The following is a 26,075-nucleotide window of genomic DNA, read 5'->3' as shown; positions in this document are numbered from 1 at the left end:
GAGATGCCCTCCTTTTGATTAGGTGAGTCTGTGGGATGAGAAAGTGGTAATCAACAAAATCCCTAATCAGCCAAGGCAATTTCATGATGTGGACTAAATTCCAGAAAAGCCCTCCAATTATCCAACTCTGGTTATTGGTACTTTCCCTCAGGATGCCACCCGTAACCACTATACCTTGAAGTTAAAATTGAACCCATCTTCCCCTCCCGAAACAAATCAACGAGGTCCATGGGGAAACAGGCCCAGGGACCCCACTTCCTGACAGTTTTCATTTCTTGCCCAGTACTTCTGACTGGCCTAGAACTCTACTATGTAGACTAGAACTCAAGAATTCTGACGGCCTTTGCCTTCCAAGTTGGGGATAAAAGGCATGCACCACCCACCATGCCTAGTGAGACTCCTATTTCTTTGGTGGGCACTCCCTTTTCCTCATTTTCTCACAAATTCTATTTAATCTCCAGCACAGCCAATCTGGCTGCTTGCTTCAATTTTAATTAATTTTTTGTTGGGCGGGGGGAGAAGGCATGGATAGCCAGAGAGTTCAGTTGATGAAGACCTCTTCTTTCTTCTCTCCTCCCCTCCCTCCCTCAGTTGTGCTGACTGGGAATGACAGGGTTTTCAAAATAAAAGGCTTTCTTCAGGTTTTGTAACAACTTCAACTTTATTAAATATGCAGGCCTGCCACCACTGCCACTTGTCTCCTTCAACATCATCCTTGTGATCTCAGCTCCTTCCTAGGGCTACTAAGTTGTCCCTCTTTCCATCTGGGTAGAACGGTCATGCAGGCAGTGGGCAGGGGCACATCTAAAACCAAACATTAGAGTCCTCTGAAAAGGATTTGCACTTAAATAAGCACCTTGCAAAGGATATTCAAAGATGGGTCAAAGGAGGCCACCCCATTCAAGGTACAGACTGCAGTGAGCTAAGCTGCTCTGTGTGGGGCCTCAGAAGGTAAACAGGCAGCGTGGTCTGGGATTTACTGAAAGTGCGGCATGCCCTCCCCAAACTTGTTCTGGTGGGCAGCGTTCTTCACATCTTGGAGATCCTGAGGAAGAAGCAAGGACAAGGTAGGTCAAAGTGAGGATGGCTCTATTTCAGCCACAAAGAGGCTGTCACTATGATGGTAGCAGTAGCTTTCTACTACTGCTTCTCCTAGACCACCCTATCCCCTCCTACAAATATCCACGGGGCAGCCGAGCAAAGGAGTCTGTGTTCTCCTCTCACCAAGTAATAGAAGGGATATGGACGGAGGAGGCCAGGCTCACTGTGCATGGCTTAAAAACCTGGCCCAGGCTCACCTCGTGGTGGACATAGGCCTGACAGAGGTAACACCAGGTAGACAGGTCAACACAGCTGAGGACCAGCGGGTGTTCAGAGGCTTCATGGTGGCAGACCATATGGGCATTGACATAGCGACTGCAGTACACCTGAGGTTGGAAAGGGATTGTCACAGGTTGCTTGGCACCAGCTGAAGTTTGCTGCTGGGCCAACCTCTACCCAATACCCTTCTTTTGTTCCATACCTGATAACAAGTCAGACACACCCAGTTCTCCTGAAACGATCCACAGGTCTTACAAGGTTGGGACACATCTAGGCCTGCTGCAGGAATGGGGCACACCGCCATCAAGTGGGGACACCAGGATAGTGGAGTCACGGCATAAAATACATCCTAGAGTAGGTAGGGAGATGGAGTAAGGCAAGGAGTCTCCCTCCCCATTACATATATACTCACTCCTATGTGGAGGCATGGACGGACGAGTAGTAGTAGCAGGCTCTCCCTGAGCTCACCTGGGTATTAAAGTCCCCAAATCCTTGTGTCAGCATCAAGCTGTTCATGTCCTGACCTCCAGCTGCTTCTCCTAGTAGGCCCTCCTCGGATTCTTGGACTTCCTGGAAACACAGAAGGAAAAGATGTATCTGAGCAAGCCCAGTGCTCAGCCCTTCTAGCAGCTTCCCAGGTTTGGTGGCCTTTACCTGAGCTTCACTGCTTAGCTCCAAAGTGCTGGAAAGCCCAAGCTTGGGGGACTGCTGGGCTGCGGCTCCGTGCAGAGGTGAAGCTCCTGTGGTCTGCTTGCTGGCATTTGAGGCTGGAGAAGTTCCGAATGACTCAGTTTCTCCTGAAGCCGCCTCCTCTGACATGGTCTGGTTATCTGAGTTTTCTGTAGCTGCTACTGAAGCACACTGGTCAGTTGTGGCACCTCCCACAGTGTCCTTTGAGGTGGCCAGACCCAGTGTAGTTCCCTTAGCAGCTTGTTCTGAGGACTGGCCCTGGGCGAGCAATGCCTTAGCTGTCTTTGCTTTAGCCTGGCCTAGAGTCGACTCTTTTTGTAGGTAATGCCGTTGTGGGCTTCCTCATGCCTGCTTGAGAACCTTTCCTTTTTGGTGTGTCATTCCCTTAGCGGACACAGGACTAGCCGATTGGGGCAGCTTCTTGATGACAAGCCTAGAACTAGAGCATTCTTCCTTGTCTTCCATCTCTGAAACAATGGAGAGGACACATAAGTGTGGCTGCCACTCCCTTCTGACCGCTATTCTTCCCCTGCTCTTTGAGTTACCTCGTTCTCAGGTCCACTTACTCATTAACCGCAAACTGCGCCAGTATTTGCGATGCACTTGGATGACCTCACTGATTGAAGCCAGGGCTCCTGACTGGGGAGGTCGCAGCGAAGTAAGCTGGGGTGGTGAGTCTCCAAGGAGGGAATGGGTGCAGGCAGCCATAGATTCAGAGATGGATGCCAAGTTGTAGCCACCCTTTATAAAGTAGAGCAAAGGGTTCCATGATGGGAACTTGGAGGGTTAGATATCCTGACTCTCCAATTAGCTCTCTTCCTGTTTCTAGAATGTAGGTTAGTACCAGGAACACATGAGTGTAACGCATTTGTAGAAGGGCAGAATTTACTGTGTGAGGTGGCTTGTGGGAGATGTAAATGGTGGCTGTCATGTGCAAGATGACAATGAGATCAGAGTATTAATAGATAAGAGCTCACATTTATTGTTTGCTCTGAGCTAGACCCTATTTTAAGTCCTTTATGCATGGTAACCCAGTCCTCACAGTGCCGGTGATCAATTTGTGTGGCTGTCCTTCCATGTCCAAGAACTGCTGGCCTCACAACATAGAAAGCACACAATTGACCCACACCAAAGCTAAGGGCAGATCTCAAAAAGGCCCTGTTGTGACCTGGGATAAAACAACTAATCTTCTCTCTTTATGATCCCCTATCTTGAATTTTTTTGTACTCATTAGAAACCTGTTTCTAGGGCTGGAGAGATGGCTCAGTGGTTAAGGGCACTGCCTGCTCTTCCAGAGGTCCTGAGTTCAATTCCCAGCAACCACATGGTGGCTCACAACCATCTGTAATGGGATCTGATGCCCTCTTCTGGTGTGTAAGTGTATATGCAGGCAGAACTCTATACATAATAAATAAAGAAATCTTTAAAAAGAAAAGAAACCAAGGCTCAGTCAGAGCAGGGAGATGACTTGTATGAAGGTCACAACAGTTGAGGAAGCAGTGCTGGGCTCTGACCTGGGCTGACAAAACAGTCCATGTTGTTGCTAACATCACCATGGAACTGATCCTAGGCCCTTGGTACATGCCATACAAGTTCCACCACTGAATGACTGGTTCCTCAGACTAGCTGAGCTTCTCAACCACCACCTTAGCCTTTCATAAGCAGTCCTGGGCAAACTGGAAGTAGGACTTCTTGTAAGCCACTGAGCTGCTCTGTGACTTACTGTCCTCATCCATGAAAACAGCACCCAAGCTTGCTGAGTGTTAAGCTGATGTCTGAAAGATGTAACGGTAGAAGATAGGGCGTCTTTACAGGAATGCCACCACCATTAGCTAGTGCCATCTGTAGGATCAGGAACCATGCATAAGGGGAGGGGTACCCATCACAAAAGCTCATTGAATTTACTTGGTCTCTCTAACATGTTAGGAACAATTCGGATGATGGTGAAAACCAGAGCACCAGAGACAGATGTTCAAGTCTCAGCTCTGCCATTACAAATGGGTGACCTCAGGCTAGTTACTGATTTGTCTTGATGGGGAAGGCTTTTTTGAAACAGGGTTTCATGTAGCCCAGGCTGATCTCAAACTTGATAGGAAGCTGAGGATGACCCTGATCCTCCTGCCTCTTCCTCTTCCTCCTCCCAAGTGCTGGAATGATGGTATGTGTCACTGCAACCAGCTAGTTGATGATGAGAGGAAGAAGAGTTAAACAGACTTCACCTCGAAGTGCTGTTTTGTCAAGCACACTTGTAAGACACAAAGCCCAGAGAAGCCTACTTTGCATATAAGTGGATGCTCAGCCAAGTTCCTAATTAAAATCTCATTTGGGACAACCATCCCGGCTACATCTGTGTTCAAAGGAGATGTTAGAAACTGTCTGAGTGACACGGCCGACTCTTCCAAACTGCCCTCCCGCCATGGGAAGGGACCTCAAGAGAGTTACCTCCAGAATAAGAATAATACGGCCACCAGCAAGGCCCATCAGCAGGTGGGTGAGGTGGGCATAACCCTCAGGTGTCACTTGGCAGCCTCCCAGTGGGTCCCCTTGGGCAGCATCAAAGCCAGCTGATATCAGCACCAGCTCTGGGTTAAACTGCAGTAAGGAAAAAAGAGAAGATGGCCTGAAGGCTTGGGGAAGCAATAAGCGATGAGAACAAAGGCACATGACACATCGACACATCGGAATGCAAGACGAGACCAGAGATCTGAAAAGCAGCTGCAGAAGACAAGGTCACAAGGAGAAACAGACATCGCCAGCCTGGGAAGAGACAAGAGTATACCTGCCAGAAACTCAAGACCCTGGGAGAGGCTGGAGAGATGGCTCGATGGTTAAGAGCACTGGCTGCTCTTCCAGAGGTCCTGAGTTCAATTCCCAGCACCCACATGGTAGTTGACAACTGTCTTACTCCAGTCTCCAGGGGATCAGATGCCCTTTTCTGTTTTTTTTTTCTTTCTTTTCTTTTCTTTTTTCTTTCTTTTTTTTTTTTTTCCGGAGCTGGGGAACGAACCCAGGGCCTTGCACTTGCTAGGCAAGCTCTCTACCACTGAGCTAAATCCCCAACCCCTTTTCTGGCTTTTCTGGCTTCCATAGGCATGAAGCACACATGTGATACAAATATATATGTAGGCAAAACATGCATACATATAACAAATAAATGTTAAAATCTCTTGGGAGACACTATAAATTGACAGAAGAGGGCATGATATAGAATCATGAGATAGATATGGTTCACAGAGAGAAAGAGGCATGGAGACTCAGAAGGCAGGAGATAGTGCCAAGAGAAACAGAGACAGAGACATAACCTCTCTCACATACAAGAGTAAAGACACACATGCACATGATACAGGCTTTTATACACACAGACTATAGACTAATAAAAGTGTCGTATACCTCCACTCCCAACCACACAGTTCCATACTGACAGGGCTGCAAATCCCACCACTTACACATATGTGCACTTGGTTTCTCACAGGGACAATAATACACAGCCACCCCTGCACGGGGCAATGATACACTTACTATGACCACAGTTCCAATGGTTACAGACACGCTGTTCACACCCACAGGAGGGCATGCCCAATCACTTGTAAGCAGTTACACTGACACAGAAAGGGTGGACAGAGTTGTGTCCTCACTGCATTATCAGTCACACACATGCCACTGCCTTGTTCTCAGGTCACGCCAGGTCACCCCTGAGTCAAAGCAGCCAGAGAGACCCATATACAGACATGCAGACCTGGTTAGACGGAGACAGATGAAGATGCCACCCACTTCCCACATTCAGAGAATCTTTCTCAGGCTATCACACACAGAAAGGAGATGACAGCCACTATGTAACACTGTACACGTGTATGTCTTTGACACGGTTCCACAACGGCATCTTTTAGGGATACTCTTCCAGCCGTGCACTCAGGATAGCAGACAGATTCAGAAGGTACACACATGCATATATACACATAGCCAAGACAGTTGGTCACATGTAAAATGTCAGAGAAAGGCCATTTACAAGCATGTGCATGGGCAGACATATACATAAGGCCATCACCCCGTCCCCTGTCTCAACAGCCATCATATGATTAGTCACCTGGTAGTCAAACACAAATGTCAAGGAGGCAGATGTGTGCTGCCACTTACAGCCTCGTCATATAATGAGCCGAGCCTTACCTCATAGGCGATGGGAAGTACCAGCCGATGCCACGTAGCCAGGTAATCAGCATCCCCCATGCGGGGCCCATTCCAGGGCACATTGACAGTGAAGCCTGTACCTGCAGCTCGCCCTACTTGGCTACTGGCACCCTCATCCCCCATGGGGAAGAAAGTACCACGGTCATACCGGTGCAGGGACACGTATAATACACTGCCAGGGAGAGGGTGGGAGGAGAAAGGGGCCACAGCAGGTTAGGGCTACGAGCATGGTCGCAGGATGCCTCACCCTCTGGTACCATCCTCTTGCCCACAGCCCCATCACTCACCTGGGGTCTTCCTCAAATATGTGCTGAGTCCCATTCCCATGGTGAACATCCCAATCCACGATTAGGATCCTGGGGAGGGAGAGAGCTCTTTTAGCAGCTTGGGACACTTAGGCCTAGGAGTGGACCACTGCTGGCTAGGGTCCTTAGAAGCATTTGTTGCTGGGTAACAGGACCATGGAGATAATGAGAAAGCATTGCTATTATTGTAAGAATGAAGGTCCAACCTTGGCTTCCTGAACCTAACCTATGGGGCTGAACAAGAATTGAGGTTAGGCCCTAGATTTTTCTAGGGACTGACTAGGGAATAGGGTTCCAGGCCTGGTTGGCTAAGGGTCACATGGCAAATCCTACGCCTTTTGGAGTAAGTACGAGGAGCCCAGGCCTGGGTTCTGTTGGGATAACCTGTTAGGGAACAGGAATGCTGGTGTGATAGTCTGGATCCCAGTTTATTAAGCACCTAGATGCCATGATTGATGCCTTAACACACCCATCCTGGCTCTTTTGTAGTCAAGCGCTGCTGAGTGGACCCTAGCTTGCTTCTGTCTAAATTCCCAGGGGTGACCATAGGTCTACCAAGGAAGACTAAGGAGTAGCCAGGTCACTGTAAAGATCAGGTTTTAGGGTGTCTCGGGGGCGGGCCTTACCGAAGGGCACGTCCAGCAATGACTTGGGCATGGCGAGCAGCTACAGCTACGGAATTGAAAAAGCAGAAACCACAAGCAGCATCTGGCTCTGCATGGTGTCCTGGAGGGCGCACTATTGCAATGCCATTCAAAACCTGTAGAGGGGAGCAGGGAGACTGTATCTCTGGCCCTCACTCCCTTCTTTCTCTTGACTATCAGTCACTAGGCCATTCACCCTCTCAGCAGACTCTCCTACTGCCTGTGCTCTCCTAAGTGGCAGCAGGTGGTCCCTCTTTCTATTGTCTCAGGACCTCATTTCTTCAACTAAACTGCACTGGCAGGCAGAGAAGACAGATGGACGCACCTCTCCTGAAAGCACGGCTTCCACCAGGCGGCAGGCAGCGCCTGTGGCAAGCTGTGCGCAGGCAAAGGTGCTGGGGCAGATGTAGATGGACTCAAAGTTGGCGCCTTCACGGTGCAGATCCCGAGTTTTCATCTTTTCTGTGGCCCGAAGACGTTCCACATACTCCGCACTGAAGATAGAGGAACAAGAGTTACTGGCTCGTCCCCACAGAAGAACGGTGGGGACCCTGTTACCTAGGTAACAGGTCTCCCATCTTGGAGAGTCCTAGGCTCTACTCCTAGAACTTCCCTCGAGTCCTACAGCTGGCCTGCTGCTAGCATGGGGTCTGACCTGTGGCACGTAAGGAGTTCAGAATCCAGGGCAGGCCGAGCAGGTAGGATGAGACAGCGTGCTGTAAGGCCCACCTCCTCCAGGTGACACATGATGCGTAAGATGCGCTGAGGTGTCTCAGGATGATGACTAGTAGTGGGAGAAAGCAGAACCAAGGGTTTAGGGACTGAGGAGAGCGAGCCAAGCACCACTTAACCCAGCCTTCTGAGCACATACTTGTCCCATAGGTTGCAGTGACTCATCATTCTTTCATCATAGACCAGCCCAGTGCGGTTCTGGAGCAGTGGCCATGTATCCATTGGTAGAGCAGTGACCTCCCAGTGGCCTTCCTCCTCTTCATCCTCTAGCATGTCTTCATCTTCATCCTGGGGCTCAACTATAAAGAGGGGACTCAGACCACCCTACTTCCTGAATCAGGATCCCGTCACCACTCTGAGACAAAATGTGGCCAGGACAAAAGCCCTGAAATTCACACAGCCCTCTCCAACAAGGCAACAAGAGGAGATCTGAAAGACAATACCCTCCAATAGCTCATTCTAATGGTGATCACGCCCATCCACCACTTACTAGATCTCTCAAGGACTTCCCAGAAGGGTTCAAGGGCTTCTAGAGTGCAGGAGATAGAAGTCTGGGCGCTGGGGATGAAGGAAGCAGAAATATGACTAAACTACCCCTCCCAGCAGGCAGAAAGGGCTTCCCTTTCCCCTGCTCCCCCGAGGCTCACCTTGCACAAGGTGCAACAGGAGACTCCAACATGGGGCAAGGATCTCCAAGAAGGGTGTGGAGTGAGCCACTGACACCCTTAGCCAAGGCATGGAGGTTATAGCCACCCTAGGGAAGGAGTTGGGGGAGGCAAGCAGAGGGCCAGATATTACCAGGGAGAGATACTGAGAATAGTAACAATATTTGGGTGCATCCTATGTCAATCAACAAGAAATTTAGAGAATGACTTCATTTAATTCACGATAAATGAATGGAAAGTGATTATTACCATTATCATGTTGCTGACTTGATATAAGGGGAGCAGAGGCACAAAGAGTTTATGAAGTGGTAAGGCTGAACCAAGAAATCAGTTTTTAACGGGGTTGGGGATTTAGCTCAGGGGTAGAGCGCTTGCCTAGCAAGCACAAGGCCCTGGGTTCGGTCCCCAGCTCCGAGAAAAAAAAAAAAAAAAGAAATCAGTTTTTAAAAAAGTCCCAGGCTGGAGCTGGAGAGACGGTTCAGTGGTTAAGAGCACTGACTGCTCTTCCAGAGGTCCTGAGTTCAATTCCCAGCAACCACATGGTGGCTCACAACCATAGGATCTGATGCCCTCTTCTGGTGTGTCAGAAAACAGCTACAGTGTACTCACATACATAAATAAATAAATCCTAAAAAAATTACGTTAATTATTTACTTTATGAAGTTTTTACCTCCATGTAATATATATGTATATGTGTATGTATGTTTGAGCCTGAGGGATCTCCTGGCACTGGAGTTATGAATAGCCGTGAGCCACCATGCTAGGAAACAAACCCAGGTCCTCTGCAAGAGCAAGTGCTGTCAACAAGTGAGCTATCTTTTCAGTCCTGAGGAACTCCTTACATACATGAAAGCTCTTGTTTTTAGTGGTCCCGAGAATGGAACCCCTTATAGTATAGTAGCTAAGTATTCTACCTTTTAACTCCATCCCCTAGGCCCCAAAGATCTGTTCTTAAGCCTTCATGTGGGCCAGTGAGGTGAATCAGAGGATCAGAGGGCTTGCCACCAAGCCTGAGTTCAATCCCCCAAAAGAATCTACATGGTGAAAGGAGAGAGCCAACCCCTCCATGTTGTCTTCTGACCACACCAGAGTGTGCCCACGCATATACACATATATACAAGAAATAAACAAATACAAAAGCCCCAAGCCCTTTGGTATCTTGGGGTTAGATAAAGGTGAGTTACTCACCTCCAGAGACAGAATCAACTTGCCTCCTGCCAAACCCATAAGGAAATGGGTCAGGTGGGCAAATCCTGCTGGAGTGGCAGACATCTCTCCCTGAGGGGACATTAAGAGTGACATGAAGCTCAGTGTACCCCCCTTTGTCTGCCTAACACCCCAGAGAACCTGCCTTACCTTGGGGTCTCCATGGAGGGCATCAAATCCAGCGGCCACCAGGACCAGTTGAGGTTGAAACTGAGGAAGGGGTCAAACTGAGTGAGAACAGCTGCCTTCATGGATCAACCCTCAGTGTTACCCCTACCCCAAATCTCCCAAATCTCCCGGACCTCAAAGGCAACTGGCAGCAGGATGTGCAGGAAAGCAGAAATGTAGTCGGCATCCCGCATCCCCACCTGCAGACACAGAAATGCGATGTAATAGTCATCTCTCTGGAGCCTCTGGGAAAGCAGGCTAGGCTCAGTTTATGGGAGCAGAAACTTACTTGGTTCCAAGGTACATTGATGGTATATCCTTGGCCTTGGCCAAAGCCTGTAGTAGACCAGTTAGAAGCCTTAAGGTGGGGCCAGAACCGACCATGCTCATAGCGGTGGATGGAGAAATAGAGTACACTAGAGGCAGAGAAAAGAAACATTGAGGGATCAACTAGCTTGTGTTAACCCAATCCCCAGCACAGAAAAGAACATGAAAATTGAAGGGTCAAGTGTACGACTCTTGACCTACAGCTGCAGGGACTGGTTCAACAAGTTGCTTTTACAGCTACTCAATTCATTCTCTCATAAGTTTTTCTTTTTTTAAAAGGAATTATTTATTTTATGTGTGTGAGTACACTGTAGCTGTCTTCAGACACACCAGAAGAGGGCATCAGATCCCATTACAGATGGTTATGGTTGCCTGGAATTGAACTCAGGACCTCTGGAAGAGCAGTCAGTCTTCTTAACCACTGAGCCATCTCTCCAGCCCCATCGCATACATTTTTTTCTAATTCTCAATCTATACTCATAATTTTTCCATTAGTTTACCCTTCCATTCACTTACCAACTTCTTCATTTTCCCATTAATTCTCCCATTTTTTTCTACATTTTCACTGATCTCCCACCAGAGCCCTTCTGTTAGTATCTACCCAATTTCAGACTCAAGTCTAAGGTCTCAAGAGCTACTGAGTCCACCCAAGGACTTGGGCAATGCTGACCTTGTGAGAAACTCTTAGGTAATGTCTTCTCATACCCACCCCCCAAGTGCTATTATCCCAGGGTAATAACAATATTGGCTCCTGGGCGTCCACAGAGGTCCTGGGGGAATGTAAATGCAGAAGCCAGTGAGAGCTGTAAGAGTCTCGAGGCCATGATAGGGAACCTAGTGATTCCACTGAAAGAAATGGACAGATGCAGAGGCTAGAAGTGAGGAAAGATAGGACTCGGTTTTGTGTGTGGTGCTAAAGGAAAGGATCTTGTCTAAGGCTGCTATGACTCAGTTACGACAGTCCTTCTTCCTTAATACGTCACAAAGCCACCTCTACTACTTCTATTTCATAGATGAGAAAATGTCCACAGCAGTGAGAGGGACCAACATACGAAACTGAAATTGAAATGACATAATGGGCAGGTTCTGGCAGGTTCAAACTGAGAGGAGATACACACACACACACACACACACACACACACACACACACACACACACACACACACACACACACACACAGTTCTGGGTAAAGAGTCATGATGAATAGCTCCTAGCTAAGAAGGCATGGTCTTCATATTGAATCTAAAAGGCAAGATGTACAGACTCCAACAGAAAGCACAGGAGACGGTTTTGGGCAGTGGTAGGTAATTCTGTTTTGAGTGAAAAAACTCTTTCACTTGTTTGTCCATCTATCTATCCAGTTAACATCTGGCTGATCAACTATACCCTGCTTGTTCCAATACTCTAAGGATCCCCTCTCCTTTCTGTGGGAAATGAAAAAGTAGTAGTAAGCAGAGAATCTAGACTAATTCAACAGAGACATCTTCACATATGTTGATAATATACCTGTGAAATTTAAAGGATACAAAAAAGATTCTTAAAGGTCTTGGAGGGCTGGAGAGATGGCTTAGTGGTTAAGAGCACTGACTGCAGTTCTGAGTTCAAATCCCAGCAACCACATGGTGGCTCACAGCCATCTGTAATGAGATCTGATGCCCTCTTCTGGTGTGTGTCTGAAGACAGCTACACTGTACTTATATATAGAAATAAATCTTAAAAAAAAAGTCTTGGAATTGGGGCTAGAGAGGTGGCTCAGTGGTTAAGAGCACTGACTGCTCTTCTTACAGAGGTCCTGAGTTCAAATCCCAGCAACCACATGGTGGCTCATAACCATCTGTAATGGGATCCGATGCCCTCTTCTGGTGTGTCTGAAGGCAGCTACAGTGTACTTATACATAAAATAAATATTATAAGTCTTGGAATTGGGGAATGAAATTCCTGTACAAAGCTCGAGTCCTGAATGGATAAAGTCTGATTTTTCTGTTTTGGTTTTGATATGGGGTCTCTCTATTATGTAGCTCTGCCTGTTCTGGAACTTTCTATGTAGACCAGGCTGGCCTTGAACTCGTAGAGAACCACCATGGCCAGTCTGCAATTTTCTTGAGGGAATAACTAAGCAAAGACTTGAAGAAACCCAATCCCACAAGAGCTCTCAGTCAGAAACAGAAAAGCTAGCACTTTAATGGCATGCATTTGAGAGGCGGAGGCAGGTGGATGGATCTCTGTGAGTTTGAAGCCAGCTTGGTCTACAGAGCAAGTTCCAGGACAGCTTGGGCTACACAAGAACCCTTGTCTTAAAAACAAACAAACAAACACACACACACACACCTAGCACCCAAGGAAACTAGGTCTATAGAGCCCACAGAAGAGGATTTTACTTTTATTGATAATTTTTTGTAGTGCTATGTACTGAATTGAGGGCCTTACACAGATTAATAGATGTATAGGTATGCCCTAAGCATAGCACTTCAGTTTGAGGTATAACCAGCCAAAGGAAGACATTTGAGGAAAAGTGCCAGTATAAAATGAAGACCGAAGAAGACAGTCAGCCTCAGAATGAAGAGACTTTAATGTGCAACTTTTTTTTTCCTAGACAGGGTTTCTTTGTGGAGACTTGGCTGTTCTAGAACTTACTGAGTAGAACAGGCTAGCCTTAAACTCAGAAAGATCCATCTGTCTCTGCCTCCAGAGTGCTGCGATTAAAGGCTTGAATCATCGCCACCAGGATAAGGTGCTTCTAATTCTTACTCTATAAAAGCAAGGTCAGGAATGAGAGCGAATATAAAAACAAAAACGAAGATGCTTGTGCTGATAAAAAAATAATGTCAGCTAGGGAAGGTGCCTGAGGAAGGAGGATCTCAAGTTAGAGGCTAACCTGGACTACAGAGAGGACTATCAGAGCCAGCTTATGCTATACCAGTAAGGCTGTATCTCAAACAAACAAACTAACAAACAAACAAAAAATGTCAGAGTACAGAATTCAAACAGAATTACAGCCACCTCTCGGGAAACTGAGCAAATGTAAAAACGTGATACAAAATATAAAATAAGCCACGGGCAGGTACCTGGAGAGATATCAACAGTTAAGAGGATAGTTTAGTCCTCCAGAGGACCTGAGTTTGATTCTCAGGATATACATGACAGCTCACAATTGTCTGTATCCAGTTCTAGGGGCCCTGGTGCCCTCACATAGAGACACAAGCAAAATAGTATGGACTTTTTTTAAAAAAAAAATTAAAGACTTATTTGTAAAAAGGCACGCAGGGGGGTTGAGGATTTAGCTCAGTGGTAGAGCGCTTGCCTAGCAAGCGCAAGGCTCTGGGTTCGGTCCCCAGCTCTGGAAAAAAAAAAGTCATGCAGGGCTGGGGATGTAGCTCAGTTGGTAGAATGCATGTGGCCCTAGGTTTTATCTCTCGTGTCCTAAAAAGAAGGTCTGGTGACATGTGGGCTAATCCCAGAACATAGAAGGTAGAGTCAGTAGGAGCAGGAAGAAGTTCACAGTAAAACAAACAAACAAACCACCAGAAAACCTAGACCAGCCCTTTGGACTGAGGGTTTAGAGCAGAATGTCAGAACTGAAAAGAGAGACGGGAAATAAAAATTAACTTAAAACTGTAAGAATAAAGTGGACTAGATGAGTGTTCACCTTACAAAATGTGTAGCAAAGAAACAAAAGACCCATTTAGAGGAGGCAGACGTGGAAAAGCTCTTAGGCTCCCTGGCACCCAAGTGGGAGAGGCAGAGTTGAGACCCTATTGACTGAACCTCCAGCATGTAGACTCCATGGGTAGAAGGGAAGGAACAGTCATCCCAGACAGTTGTATACATCTCCTGGCCCTGGAGTGTCAAAGACAAATACCTCCTGTCCCCACTTAAAACAATAGGTCACCAGAGTTAGAGGTGGCAGACCAGAGAGTCTCAAAAAAAATCATAAAAGATCAACCTAGGAAGTGTAACATTTAACAGGAGTCCAAGAGAGCAGAGAAAATAACTATCAAAGCTCTAACATAAGGACTTCTGCAAAGACCGAAGAGAGGTATAAGGCAACAGATATAAAATGTCACGCCACTGCTAAAGAGAAGCTAACCGAATCTAGAGTTGACATGGGATAGCAAATAGGAGAAAAAGAACTGACAGTCTTTCAGAGAGCAAGACAGACAACCCTGACACAAGGAGAAAAGACAAGTGTTATGTACCAAGGGCTGGAAAATACGGCCACAAGAGTGGAAAGATCTACTGGGGGAAAGGAGAGTCTATCTAATCAATTGGGTGAAAGGCCAAATACAACAACTACTCCTTATGACAGAAGGCCGCCTAGTGGCAAGGCCTCTTCTTCTGGAGGAAGGGTACACTGGTGCCCTTCTGGAGTAAAATTGGGCAGCATGTACCAGCCCTTATAGTATGTTGATCTGTCCGACTCAGCAAGCTCCGATTAGAAATTCATTGTAGATGCGGGCGGAGGTGGAACACACTCTTAATCCCAGGACTCAAGAGGCAGAGGCAGGCAGAGCTCTGTGAGTTCTAGGTCAGCCTGGTCTACAGAGCAAATTCCAGTAGAGCCAAGGCTACATAGAGAAAACTCTTATCTCAGAAAAAAACAAACACAACAACAAAGAAATTCATTGCACAGACATAACCAGAGATGAAAATTATATATACTTACTTATATCAATATTTACAGTAGAATTGTCTATAATAGCAAAAACTAGGAGGTATCTTAAGTATTCCAGGAATAGTAATGAAATACTCTATAACCCTTTTTATTTGCTTGGTTTTTGAGATAGGGTTTCTCTGTGTAGCCTTGGCTGCCCCCGAACTCTCTCTGTAGCCCACGCTGGCCTCATCACAGGAATCCACCTGCCTCTGCCTCTCAAGTTCTGGGATGAAAGGTGTGTACCTCTCTTCACAGGGTTTACAAAGGATAAAATGCTTTTCTAGCACCAATGTGGTAACTGTGTCTCCAGTACACTGTTCTATGAGCTAGTTGCCAGTGAACATGTGAAGGAATGTCCTATTGGTAGTATGTTATTAATAATAATAATGAGTATTTATATATGCATACCAACTGAGTCTATAACCTAAACTGTTGTTGGGGGTATGTTCATATGTCAATATGTATATTGACTAATTTTTTTTATTGACTAATTTTTAAGAATAGTTTGAAGTGTTGTCATAATTGAAAAAACAAAGCACTAATCTGAGGTCCCCTCCAGCTCAGGGGTAAATTGCTGAACAAGATCTCCGAATATTAAGTCAAACCCCATGTCATTCACTGCCTGACACTGTAACTTGTAAAGTTCAGTTTGACCATCTGTGAAATGGGAACATCACAGTTCCTGCTTCAGAGTGAAATTAATAGACAGCAGATGACAAGGAAATGGTACACTTCCAGGTTCCAGGACAACTGAGTATGAATGGCTTCCTAGCCCCTATGGCTGGGCCTGATGGTTAGCAGTACTTAAGAATCCAGTACTTAGGGTGGGACATGGGATATATACCTGGGGTCCTGGTCAAAGATGAAACTGTGTTCCTTGACCTGGGTGCACATCCCAGTCCACGATGAAATCCTGTGAGCCTTGCAAGAGGAGCAGGGACTGAGTAAAGCCTGAGAGGAACACCTAACCCCAGCACCTCCCCATTCGATGCTACCCACGTTCCGTGTGTCGTTTGCTACTGACCTCTGAATGCGGTGCTTCTTTTGTGCATAGCGGGCAGCCACAGCCAGGTGGTTGAACATGCAATACCCATCCATAAGACTGCGTTGAGCATGGTGTCCAGGAGGCCTAGGCAGGAAAGGAAGGCTACAGACTGGAGGCTTCCTCCACAGAGACGGACTCTCCCATGTTCCCCAATTCTTCTAGTAGGAGAGTCTCTAAGACTGCCAGCAACTGAGTAACAACGCTCTCTCATCAAAGGAGGAGCTAAACAGAACCACCAAAAGGTACCTGCACATCCATGTGGCATTGTGACATATGCCTGTAATACTAACACTCAAAGAAAGAATTTGAAGTAGGAGGATCTATAGTTCAAGGCCTGCCTAGAATGTATAGCGAGCTCTAGTCTCAAAAATTAAAAAAAAAAAACTCAAAATAAAAAAAAAAAAAAAAAAAGAAAGAAAAGAAAGAAAGAAGCTATCTGTGCATACTCTTTCATAGCCAGTCATTTTGCTACATAGGCTTAGCTGAGAACTATATAATAAAAAGTGCTATCCTTAGAAATGTGCCACTGGTATTTGCTATGGTATTTGAAGCAGCAAAGATAGAAGAGAACCAAACTCCCCACCAGCATGGGAGTGACTAACTTAAAAGTATGCACGATGGCGTCTTACTCAGGTATAAGCCAAGTACTGTTAAGAGACAACTTTCAAGATGTCCAAATGGGGTTTTTTTTAAAAAATGCCCAGTATGGAAGGGAGTGCATCACGTGCTTACTGCCCGTGGTGGTTAAAAAGGGACTGTGGGGGACAAAGGCTATCTTCTACGTTTAAGTCAGCTGCAGCAAGATGTTCTGACCTTCCAAGACAATAACAACAGAAAAGAAATGCCACCCAAGCTGAAGCTTCAGATGTCGCGCAATGTTGGGTGGTGCATCTGGTTCAAGATATTCAGATATAGCCCTGAATCAATGAACTGTAGGACTTACTACTTACTAATTGGGTAAAACTACTGCTGGGAGACACGGAAGTTACTGATGACAATGAGCACCTTTCAGGAATCCATCAACACAGAGGAAAGAGAGTTTTATTGAACCCCCTTCATGTCACTTGACTCTTCAACCACAGGAAGACATAGTACCCGAGTTAATACATTTTACATTTGGAAGACTTTTTTTTAATATAGCCCAGGCTGGCCTCAAATTTATATAACTGACGCTAGCCCTGAACTCCCAAGCCTTCTCTGACATCCCCCTCCCAAAACCGGTATTACAGATATGTCTGTGTACCACTATGGAAATACTTTTTTAATCCCTGCCCTGGATATACTTTTTGAAAACATGTAAGAAGCAAATGCACAGAGTCCTACCTGATGACGGCCATGCTATTTCAATTCATTTTGGCATGACTGCATCTACCAGCCTGGAGGATGAGCCTGTAGCTAGGCAGGCACATGAATATGAGTTCTGGAGACCGTGGGAAACCAGAGAGAAGAGTTAGAGAGAGGGAAAGCATTGCCCTATTCATTTAGCTTCTCATTCCCACAGTGAGGTTGGCATGGATATGGGAGATACCCCAGAGATGCTGCCACGCCCTGACCCCACAGTTCTCTCCATACCGGATGCAGATAAACGGAATCATAGGTGCCTGCAAGTACTCGAAGTTCTCCTTCATTCATGTACTGGGTTGTCTCCATCAGATCAATGTATTCCAGGCTGGAGACACAAGATAGAGGTTTTACAGCCCTGGTCCCTTTCCAGCCATACCTTCTACAACCAGAACTCTTGTCAAATCAGGCCTCCAGTCAGCCGAGGGGTTCAGCTGGGATTTAGGCTGCAGTCTCTGCTTCCTTTCTAGCCTCCCCCATCCCCAGTTATGTATTTAGTTCCCTGTGACAAACATCAACTTGTACTTCAAGGCCTCTGGCTATATAGTTACAGTTCTGTTGAATCTTCCTTTCCTCAGTCCTTCTCTTCCCTAGACTCACCCACTTTTTTGCCTCTTGGATCTCAGCTCATATATTCTCTCTGCCAAACTGGTTCTTCTGTGAGCCACACTGTACCAGGCTCCTTCCTTTGAGCTTCTATAGTCCCCAGGACCCTCCTGGTCACTTTGAACCTCCTGGTCAGCCAGTGAACCAGATTATAATGACACCAGCCCTTCACAGGTTTAAGATGTTGTCAGGTACCTGATACACACTGACCCCCCTGAAGGACTTAGATTTCTTTTCTTTAGGGGCTAGGAGGCTTTTTTTAGACAGGGTCTCATAAACCCAAGTTAAACCTGCTATGTAGCTGAGGCTGTCTTGATTTCCTGATTCTCTTGTTTTCACATCCCAAGTGATGGATTGATTATGGGCATGTATCAACACACTTGGCTGGAACTTGGGTATTTTAGCCATGACACAGATTCAGAGAGCTCAGGGACTTGCTCAAGGCTGGCCACAGAGTCTATGGGATTCTCTCCTAAGCATTCAGTCTATCCAGGTTGGGCACGGGGATCCTCCTCCCTGCTCTATCAACTCCTATGTTTTCACCTGTGAACCAACATCAGCTCCTCCTTCTCGGCGAACCGGGCCTGGGGAGACACAAGGCAAACAGGCTAAAGTGCAGGCCATGCGTAGGTCCTGCCAGTTCCCCACCCACCATTTGAAGGCTGTGGAGGAGTCACCTGAAAGGACACACAGCGGCCCAGGAGGCCCTCCAGGATCAGCTGCTCTTTGATGGCATGGAGCCGCTCAGGGTTTTCAGGGAAGCTGGAGAGGTGGAGAGGGGATCACACAGGCACACAGACAAAATGCTAGGGAGCACGTCTGCTCTTGTCCCATCTCCTACCCACCCTCCCATAGCTGCTCACCCCTTACCTGCAACATTAGCATTTCCTTAAGTCTCCCACTACTTTCCTCCCTGCTAGCATTCATGTGGGTAGTGGGAAACTGCAGTCTGAGCTGTCTGCTCCATCACCTTTACCCAACCCCCCTGCTTCTACACGGGATTCCCCCCAATAGCCCCTCCTTTACACTGCAGCCAGCCAGTGGTTAGGATTTTTACTCCTCAACACCCTTTTGTAGCTCTGACTCTGTTCCCAGTAAAGCCAAACTTTGCATCACACCTAGAAGGCCCTAAAAAATAAAGCTGGCCCCATCCCTATTCTGGTTCTTTCTAACCACACCCCTCCTCTTTCACCTTGTTTCCTGGGCTATGCTCCTTGGTCTTCAATTAAATCACATTCCCTTCAGCTAGACCTGAGGACTTCAACTGTCTTACATGTCTGGAATACTCTTTTCAGCGATGACTCATGGCTCAGTCCCTTAGCCTCCCCCCTCCGCCCCTTGTATCTTTACTCAAATGTTAGCACTACCTCCCCTAGCTATTGTATTCCAAAAGGAAGCACCCCTTCTACTCAAACCTTCCTCTCCCTCCCACCTGAATTCCTCTGCTCTAACACTGTAGAGGTCACCTCTTGACTACTTCTGAAGGCAACTTTGTTTACGGCTGTATCCTCAACAAATGTACCATAAAGAGAGCCTCTTGACATCGTGAGTTAGTTTCAGGTCGGGATAGGGGAGACGGCTACTATATTTGTAAATATCAGTGTAATGATTAACAAACGATGACGGAGGCTAGTAAAACAGCTAAGATCAGATGTGAGAAAGGTAGTGGCCAGTCAAAGGCTTCTGCGAGTCTCCATAGCTGTGAAAGTTGAAAGAGGAATCAGTCAAGGGTAAAGACCCAAGGCTAGAGGGCGCCTGACATATTGAAAGAAGAGAAGGCGGCCAGTGTGAGTGAAGTGAACTGAAGCACACGAGGAAAGGCCTGGCTGAACAGGTCACAAAAGGTGACAGGGAGCCAAATCACGTGGAACCTTAGAGGCCAAGATAAAGAATTCCAATTTTACCTTAAGAGCAATGCTCTGGCCCTGAAGTATTTTAAGAAAGGAAATATTTCAAATGTATTTTTTTTAGGTTTCAATGTGGAGGCTGGAAGCAGGGAACGAGTGGAAAGAAGTCAGATAGTGAATATATTTTGAAGACAGAGCCAAAAAGAATAAATAGATTCTTTCGAGAAGTGTATTTCAGCATAAATGTCTCATTCTCTTTTATGTTTGTTTGGTTTTTTTTTTGTTTTTGTTTTTTTTTTTCGAGCTGGGGACCGAATCAGGGCCTTATGCGTTAGGTAAGCTCTACCGCTGAGCTAAATCCCCAACCCTTAAATGTCTCATTCTCAAAGAAGGCTCAGGCTAGCTAGAGGCCAGGGCCCTCTAAAAATCATTTCTAGCCAAGTGTAGTAGTTTATGCCTGCAAATCTCAGCACTCAAGTGGCTAAGACAGAAGGCTCATGGGAGGTTTGAGGCCGATGAAGACTAATGAGTTCCAGGATAGCCCAGGGTACAGCGTCAGATTCTATCTCAAAGCAAAATTTTGCACGTGGATTTCCCAGTCATTTCGTCTTCATTGAACAGTTTATACCGTTGTTGGGTGTTTAATGATCTCCCCTCATACTCACCAGTGCGCTGAGAAAGGTCTTTTCTATGTTGGTCACATATATCAGTAACTCGTTTATTGGCTTAAAAGAAAACCCTTTCCAGAATGATCCCCACTCCCTAAATCACCTGCTTCCAGACTACAGGCTCGAATAACAAAAGATTCACTCTTGTTTGTGGGAAGAAGGGGGCAATTGTGTAAATTTTCTAGTTTGGGGACAATTTGGTGATCCCAGCCTCACCTGTCATCCCAAAGGCAGTGGAAGTCATTTAGCTGTTCATCAAATACCAATCCAGTACCAAATGGTACTCTTGTCTCAGGGTTCAGATCCTGCAGGGGAAAGAAATGAAACACAGATCCAATCAGAGTAAACACCTCACACCGTCCATGATGGGGGAAAATCACTGTTTTGTTTGGTAAAGAAGGCCAAACTTCAGCCAGGCCTCGCTTACCAGCCCTTTAAGCCCAACGATTAGGTCTTCTTCAGCTGGTTGGCTGAGCTTCTTCATTTTGCCTTTCTTCTTTACCTCCGCTAGATTGGGGCTGGAGTGGGGTACAGCACCCTTCTTCCCACCACGCTTCTGCCAATCAGAGAGAAGAATCAGAAGACATGGATGGCTGGCTTCCCACCCCCCCCCATTCCACCCCCCAGCAGGGCCGGTCTGGGGCCTCACCAAGGTGGCGCTGGAGTCCTGAAGGGGCGATTGGGGATTGTGCCTACTCTTTCGCTGCCTGGTAGAAGAATCTTGGCCGGTGGAGGTCATGGCTGAAGAGCCTTTGCTCTTGGAACGGCTCTAGCAAAGGTGTCGTTGGTGGTGAGGCGGCTGCAGTGTCCAGAGGACCCCACATCACAGCTCCTTTCCAGGCCCCGCCCCCTATTCTAGAGCGCAGCCTTCACCCCGTTCCATTCCCGAGCCTTCTAAACCCCGCCCCCCCCAGGCCATCTTCTGCTAGAGGAAACCTGGTCCGGTCCATTCCCCCTGGACCTCGCTGCTTTTACCCGATTCTTTCCTCATTTTGCCTATTCACTAAACGAGGTGAGGGCAGGCTCAGCCAGGCTCTTCTAAGGCCTGCCCTGTCCAGTCACCGCCCCTCACCCCTCCACTTCCCACATCCTTTCATACCTCTAATCTGCGCTCGGAACGCTTGGCTTCTGCAACCTGCCCGCTTCAGCCTAGCTCCCCAGATAAATCACCCACCTTTCTCGTCCGCCAGACCAGGCTGCCGCGGCCTCGGCAGCACCCTTAAAGACTCACTCAACTCCACCTCCTGGGGCCGAGCCCGCACCTTCCCTCTCTCACAGATCTCGCCCCCAGCTTTCCCTTTGCCCCGCTGCTCAGAGGACTGCCCTTTCAGCAGAATCCTTCAGACCCCACCCCTTCCCAGACGCCTACCGTTTAAAAGCTCCCTCAGCCGGGTTGAAAGCCTCCGCCCAACTCCCGCCCAGCCATCCACGCCGGCCAATCGTTTTGTCCCTACTTACTGAGCACTGCCCCCTTTCCAAACTCCGCCCTTGACTCGCGCCGCCAAATTCCCGGCGACCTGTGTGGCCCCGGGCCCTCATCCCCTTCTTTTCCATTGGGCTGAGCGTTTTAATTTACCCGCCCACGTCCAGCCCACAAAACTGATCTAGTCCGCCCACAACGCTTCGGGTGCAAACCACACCTCTCGCGAGCGTGCCCGTGGAACCGGTCCTACTGCGCCTGCGTGGTGTTCTACTCCTAGGTTCGAGACCCGGATCTGCCCCTAGCGCTAACACGCTCCCCACTCCTCACCCCCGCATTCACCGCTGCTGTGGTTCGTATTGCTGCTGCCGCCATTCTCAATTCCAGGCTAGTCATCCTAGAAGACCTACGGGTTCGCATCAGTTGTGTTGTGTGGAGCAAATCAAAGAAGCTAGGATGTTTGGAAGAGACGTCTGCTCCCAAGATTCCTGAGCTGCGTTTTGGCGATGACGTAGCTCGCGCCAGCGGGTGACTAGTTCGAGATAAACGCTAATAATAGACTGTGGCTGGTGGCAACCCAAATGAGTGTCATGGTAAATGTTGATAATTTCCTGAGCTACTAGTCACTCCGATGGTATTCAAGAAGCAGCCCCAAATGTTAGCTATTAAGACTAGGAGGAGTCTCTGCGAGCTGGTGCAGGGGTGGGGCCTAAGTGGCTCAGTGTGTCAGAAAGCCTGCCTTCTGTGAGGTAGTTTGCATTGTTAAGGCTGCTCTGTAGACAACACACAGAGGGACTTAGATTTAGATCTTGGCAGGTCACAGCTCTGTCCTCAGCTTCCTCTCCTGGAAAATTGAGATGCTAGTACCAAGATCAGAATGGATTTGCAAAGGACTGTTTCTCCTGAATGGGAGCTCAACCTACCTGTCCCCCTCCGAGTAATCAAACAAGTGGTAGACTGAGAAGGGAAAATTGTCCCTGTGACTCTTTGAGATGCCCATCCTGTGTCTAAGTATCTAAGTATCAGTCCCACAGGTGACCGAGTTGTCCTGATCTTCCCCCTCTCAAGGACACCATTTCCTAAGGATCTTTCTGGCTATGACCAGAAAGAAACCATCTGGGGTTCTGCATCACTGACTAGCAAGTAGAGTGACAGTCCCATAATCCAATAGCCAGACCCTTGGAACCTCTTGCAGATGCCAGTTTCAGCCCTCCACGTTCTCAGCACAACTTTTGTCTTAAGGGCAATCTAAATCTACACACACTAAAGAAAATAATACTACATAAAACATGCTGGGAGAGATTGAAGATCACTGTAGAACATGAAGTCCCATGTTCCTGTAGAGTCAGAAAAGGTCGCTTACAACAGGGCCCAGTAAACTTTATAAAAGCTCAGATTGCAAATAGTTTAGGCTTTGCAGCCACATTTAATCTTTGATACACTTCCTTTCTTTCTTTCTTTCTTTTTTTTTTTTTTGAGCTGGGGACCAAACCCAGGGCTGTGCGCTTCCTAGGCAGTGTGCTCTACCACTGAGCTAAATCTAACCCACTTCCTTTCTTTTCTTAAAAAAATCATGGGCTGAGATGGCTCAGCGGTTAAGAGCAGTCTGCTCTTCCAGAGGTCCCGAGTTCAAATCCCAGCAACCACATGGTGGCTCACAACCATCTGTAATGAGGTCTGATGCTCTCTTCTGGTGTGTCTGAAGACAGCTACAGTATACTCATATGTAATAAATAAATAAATCTTAAAAAAAACAAAAGCAACAACCATTTTGTTCCAAAAAATTATTTTTTGCTAAGTTTTTGAGACAGGGTCTCTCCATTAAGTCCCACCTGTTCTAGAACTCTGTAGATCAGGCTGGTCTCAAATTTAGAGATCCACCTGCCTCTGTCCCCTGAGTTCTGGATGAAAGACATGTGCCACCATGCAGAGCATAGTTGACATATTATGCCTGTGTGTATATGTCAGAGCCTAAGGAGGCCAAGAAAGGACATGGGATCCTCCAGGAGGAGGAGTAAGAAGTGTTCATGAATCCTTTGATGTGAGTGCAAGGAATCTAGCACTGAGCCATTCTCTAGTCCAACAATTTAAAACAGTGCTTCTCAGCCTGTGGGTTGTGACCCCCTTGACAAACCTTTATCTCCAAAAGTACTTACCTTACCATTCATAACAGTAGCAAAATTACAGTTATGAAGTAGCAACTAAAACAGTTTTATGGTGGGAGGGGTCGCCACACCATGAAGAACTGTATTAAAGGGTCACAGCATTAAGAAGGTTTGAGAACCTCTGCTTTAAAAACATAAGATTGCCAAGCGATACTGGCATTTGCCTTTAATCCCAGCTCTCAGAAGGCAGAGGCAGTTGGGTCTCTGATTGGAGGCCAGCCTGGTCTACAGAATGGATTCCAGGACAGCCAGGGCTACATAGAGAAACCTTGTCTCTAAAATCCCAGAGAAAAGAAAATGCCTCTGTAAGGACAGGTCGTAAGCAGGCCTTTAAGGGCTTTCCCCCTCCCTAAATGGTTACATTTCTATTCTTAGATACCTTGAAGATGGTTATTTGTATCAATCTTTTTTCTTCTTCTCAGTTTTTTCTTCATCTCAATAGCAGTTTGCCCTCCCTTCACCCCTTCCCAATCCACTCTCCCCCAGGTCCACTTTTCCTCCATTTTTCCTTCAGAAAAAGAATAGGCCTTCCAGGGACATCTACCAAACCCGCACAACAAGACGCAATAGGACCAGGCACAACCCTCACATCAAGGCTGGACAAGGCCACCTAGTAAGAGGAAAAGGATCCCTGAAGCAGGCAAAAATGTCAGCGACAGCCCCTACTCTAATTGTTAGAATTCCTACAAGAATACCAAGCTGGACAACCGTAACATATGTGCAGAGAACCTAGGGAAGTCCCATGCGGGCTCCCTGGTTGTTGGTTCAGTGACTTTGAGCTCCTATGAGCCCTGCTTAGTTGTTTTTGAGGGAAGTGTTCTCATGGTGTCCTTGACCCTTCCGGCTCCTGGGACCCTTCCGGCTCCTGCAACCCTTCCTCTTCTTGCTTCCTTGGGATTTCCAGAACTGGCTAATTCTTGGCTGCAAGTCTCTATCTGCTTCCATCAGGTGCTAAATGAAGCCTCTGAGGATGGGATAGGCAATGATCTATTGTTTTGGCTGGTATTCCAGGTCGCCTCTCCTGAGGCATTTTCTTAATAAGTGATTGTTGAGGAGGGGACCAGTGCATTGTGGGTGGTGCCACTCCTGGGCTGGCGGTCCTGGGTTCTATAAGAAAGGAAGCTGAACAAGGCAGCAATTAGCACCTTTCATGACCTCTACATCAGCACCTGCCTTCTGGGTCCTGCCCTGTGAATTCCTGTTCTCACTGCTTTTTTTTTTTTTTTTTATTAACTTGAATATTTCTTATATACATTTAGTGTTATTCCCTTTCCGGTTTCCGGGCAAACATCCCCCCCCTCCCTTCCTTATAGGTGTTCCCTCCCCCCCTCCCCATTGCCGCCTCCCCCCAACAGTCTAGTTCACTGGGGGTTCAGTCTTAGTTAGGACCAGGGCTTCCCCTTCCACTGGTGCAAGATCTTACTAGGATATTCATTGTTGCCTATGAGGTCAGAGTCCAGGGTCAGTCCATGTATAGTCTTTAGGTAGTGGCTTAGTCCCTGGAAGCTCTGGTTGCTTGGCATTGTTGTACCTATGGGGTCTTGAGCCCCTTCAAGCTCTTCCAGTTCTTTCTCTGATTCCTTCAACGGGGTCCTATTCTCAGTTCAGTGGTTTGCTGCTGGCATTACGCTTGTTGCTGTATTCTGGCTGTGTCTCTCAGGAGAGATCTACATCCAGCTCCTGTCGGTCTGCTTCTTTTGCTTCATCCATCTTGTCTAATTGGGTGGCTGTATATGTATGGGCCACATGTGGGCAGGCTCTGAATGGGTGTTCCTTCAGTCTCTGTTTTAATCTTTGCCTTTCTTCCCTGCCAAGGGTATTCTTGTTACCCTTTTAAAGAAGGAGTGAAGCATTAACATTTTGATCATCCGTCTTGAGTTTCATTTGTTCTAGGCATCTAGGGTAATTCAGGCATTTGGGCTAATAGTCACTTATCAATGAGTGCATACCATGTATGTCTTTCTGTGATTGGGTTAGCTCACTCAGATGATATTTTCCAGTTCAACCATTTGCCTACAATTTCATTAAGTCATTGTTTTGATAGCTGGGTAATGTTCCATTGTAGATGTACCACATTTGACAGGCAA

General features: G+C 47.0%; 3 protein-coding genes across 5 annotated transcripts; all 3 read right to left on the bottom strand.

The window, feature by feature from the left end:
- Nucleotides 1–636: 636 nt before the first annotated feature.
- On the bottom strand, nt 637–6,950 carry LOC116889005 (histone deacetylase 6-like). Its single transcript, XM_032890215.1, is given in 10 exon segments — nt 637–1,045; nt 1,299–1,427; nt 1,523–1,669; nt 1,789–1,890; nt 1,975–2,477; nt 2,577–2,751; nt 4,453–4,602; nt 6,175–6,367; nt 6,483–6,551; nt 6,940–6,950. Coding segments are annotated over 10 exon segments (1,548 nt in total). The 3' UTR covers nt 637–976.
- A 157-nt stretch (nt 6,951–7,107) lies between these two features.
- Nucleotides 7,108–15,979, bottom strand: LOC116889004 (histone deacetylase 6-like). Its single transcript, XM_032890214.1, has 11 exons — nt 15,741–15,979; nt 10,205–10,331; nt 10,050–10,115; nt 9,898–9,957; nt 9,730–9,819; nt 8,524–8,630; nt 8,369–8,434; nt 8,016–8,177; nt 7,800–7,928; nt 7,470–7,638; nt 7,108–7,260 (listed from the first exon to the last, which is right to left on the bottom strand). Exons 1-11 carry the CDS (start codon nt 15,977–15,979, stop codon nt 7,123–7,125), a joined length of 1,353 nt encoding a protein of 450 aa, XP_032746105.1. The 3' UTR covers nt 7,108–7,122.
- On the bottom strand, nt 15,920–21,744 carry LOC116888603 (histone deacetylase 6-like). Of its 3 annotated transcripts, none has more exons than XM_032889901.1 (9): nt 21,503–21,744; nt 21,053–21,172; nt 20,831–20,959; nt 20,620–20,708; nt 18,566–18,650; nt 18,432–18,472; nt 17,514–17,610; nt 17,265–17,361; nt 15,920–16,025 (listed from the first exon to the last, which is right to left on the bottom strand). In XM_032889901.1, exons 2-8 carry the CDS (start codon nt 21,140–21,142, stop codon nt 17,290–17,292), a joined length of 603 nt encoding a protein of 200 aa, XP_032745792.1. In that variant the 5' UTR covers nt 21,143–21,172; nt 21,503–21,744; the 3' UTR covers nt 15,920–16,025; nt 17,265–17,289. The 3 variants fall into 3 exon arrangements, with proteins under 3 accessions (XP_032745792.1, XP_032745793.1, XP_032745794.1); XM_032889902.1 differs by having other exon boundaries at nt 21,578–21,744; XM_032889903.1 differs by lacking the exons at nt 15,920–16,025; nt 17,265–17,361; nt 17,514–17,610 and having other exon boundaries at nt 18,428–18,472; nt 21,503–21,743.
- Nucleotides 21,745–26,075: the final 4,331 nt, after the last annotated feature.

The sequence above is a fragment of the Rattus rattus genome, chromosome X, assembly GCF_011064425.1.
Source record: "Rattus rattus isolate New Zealand chromosome X, Rrattus_CSIRO_v1, whole genome shotgun sequence".
In the NCBI taxonomy this organism is placed as follows: domain Eukaryota; kingdom Metazoa; phylum Chordata; class Mammalia; order Rodentia; family Muridae; genus Rattus; species Rattus rattus.
Note: the sequence above shows the minus strand (reverse complement) of the source record. Positions and strands in the feature narration are given on the sequence as shown.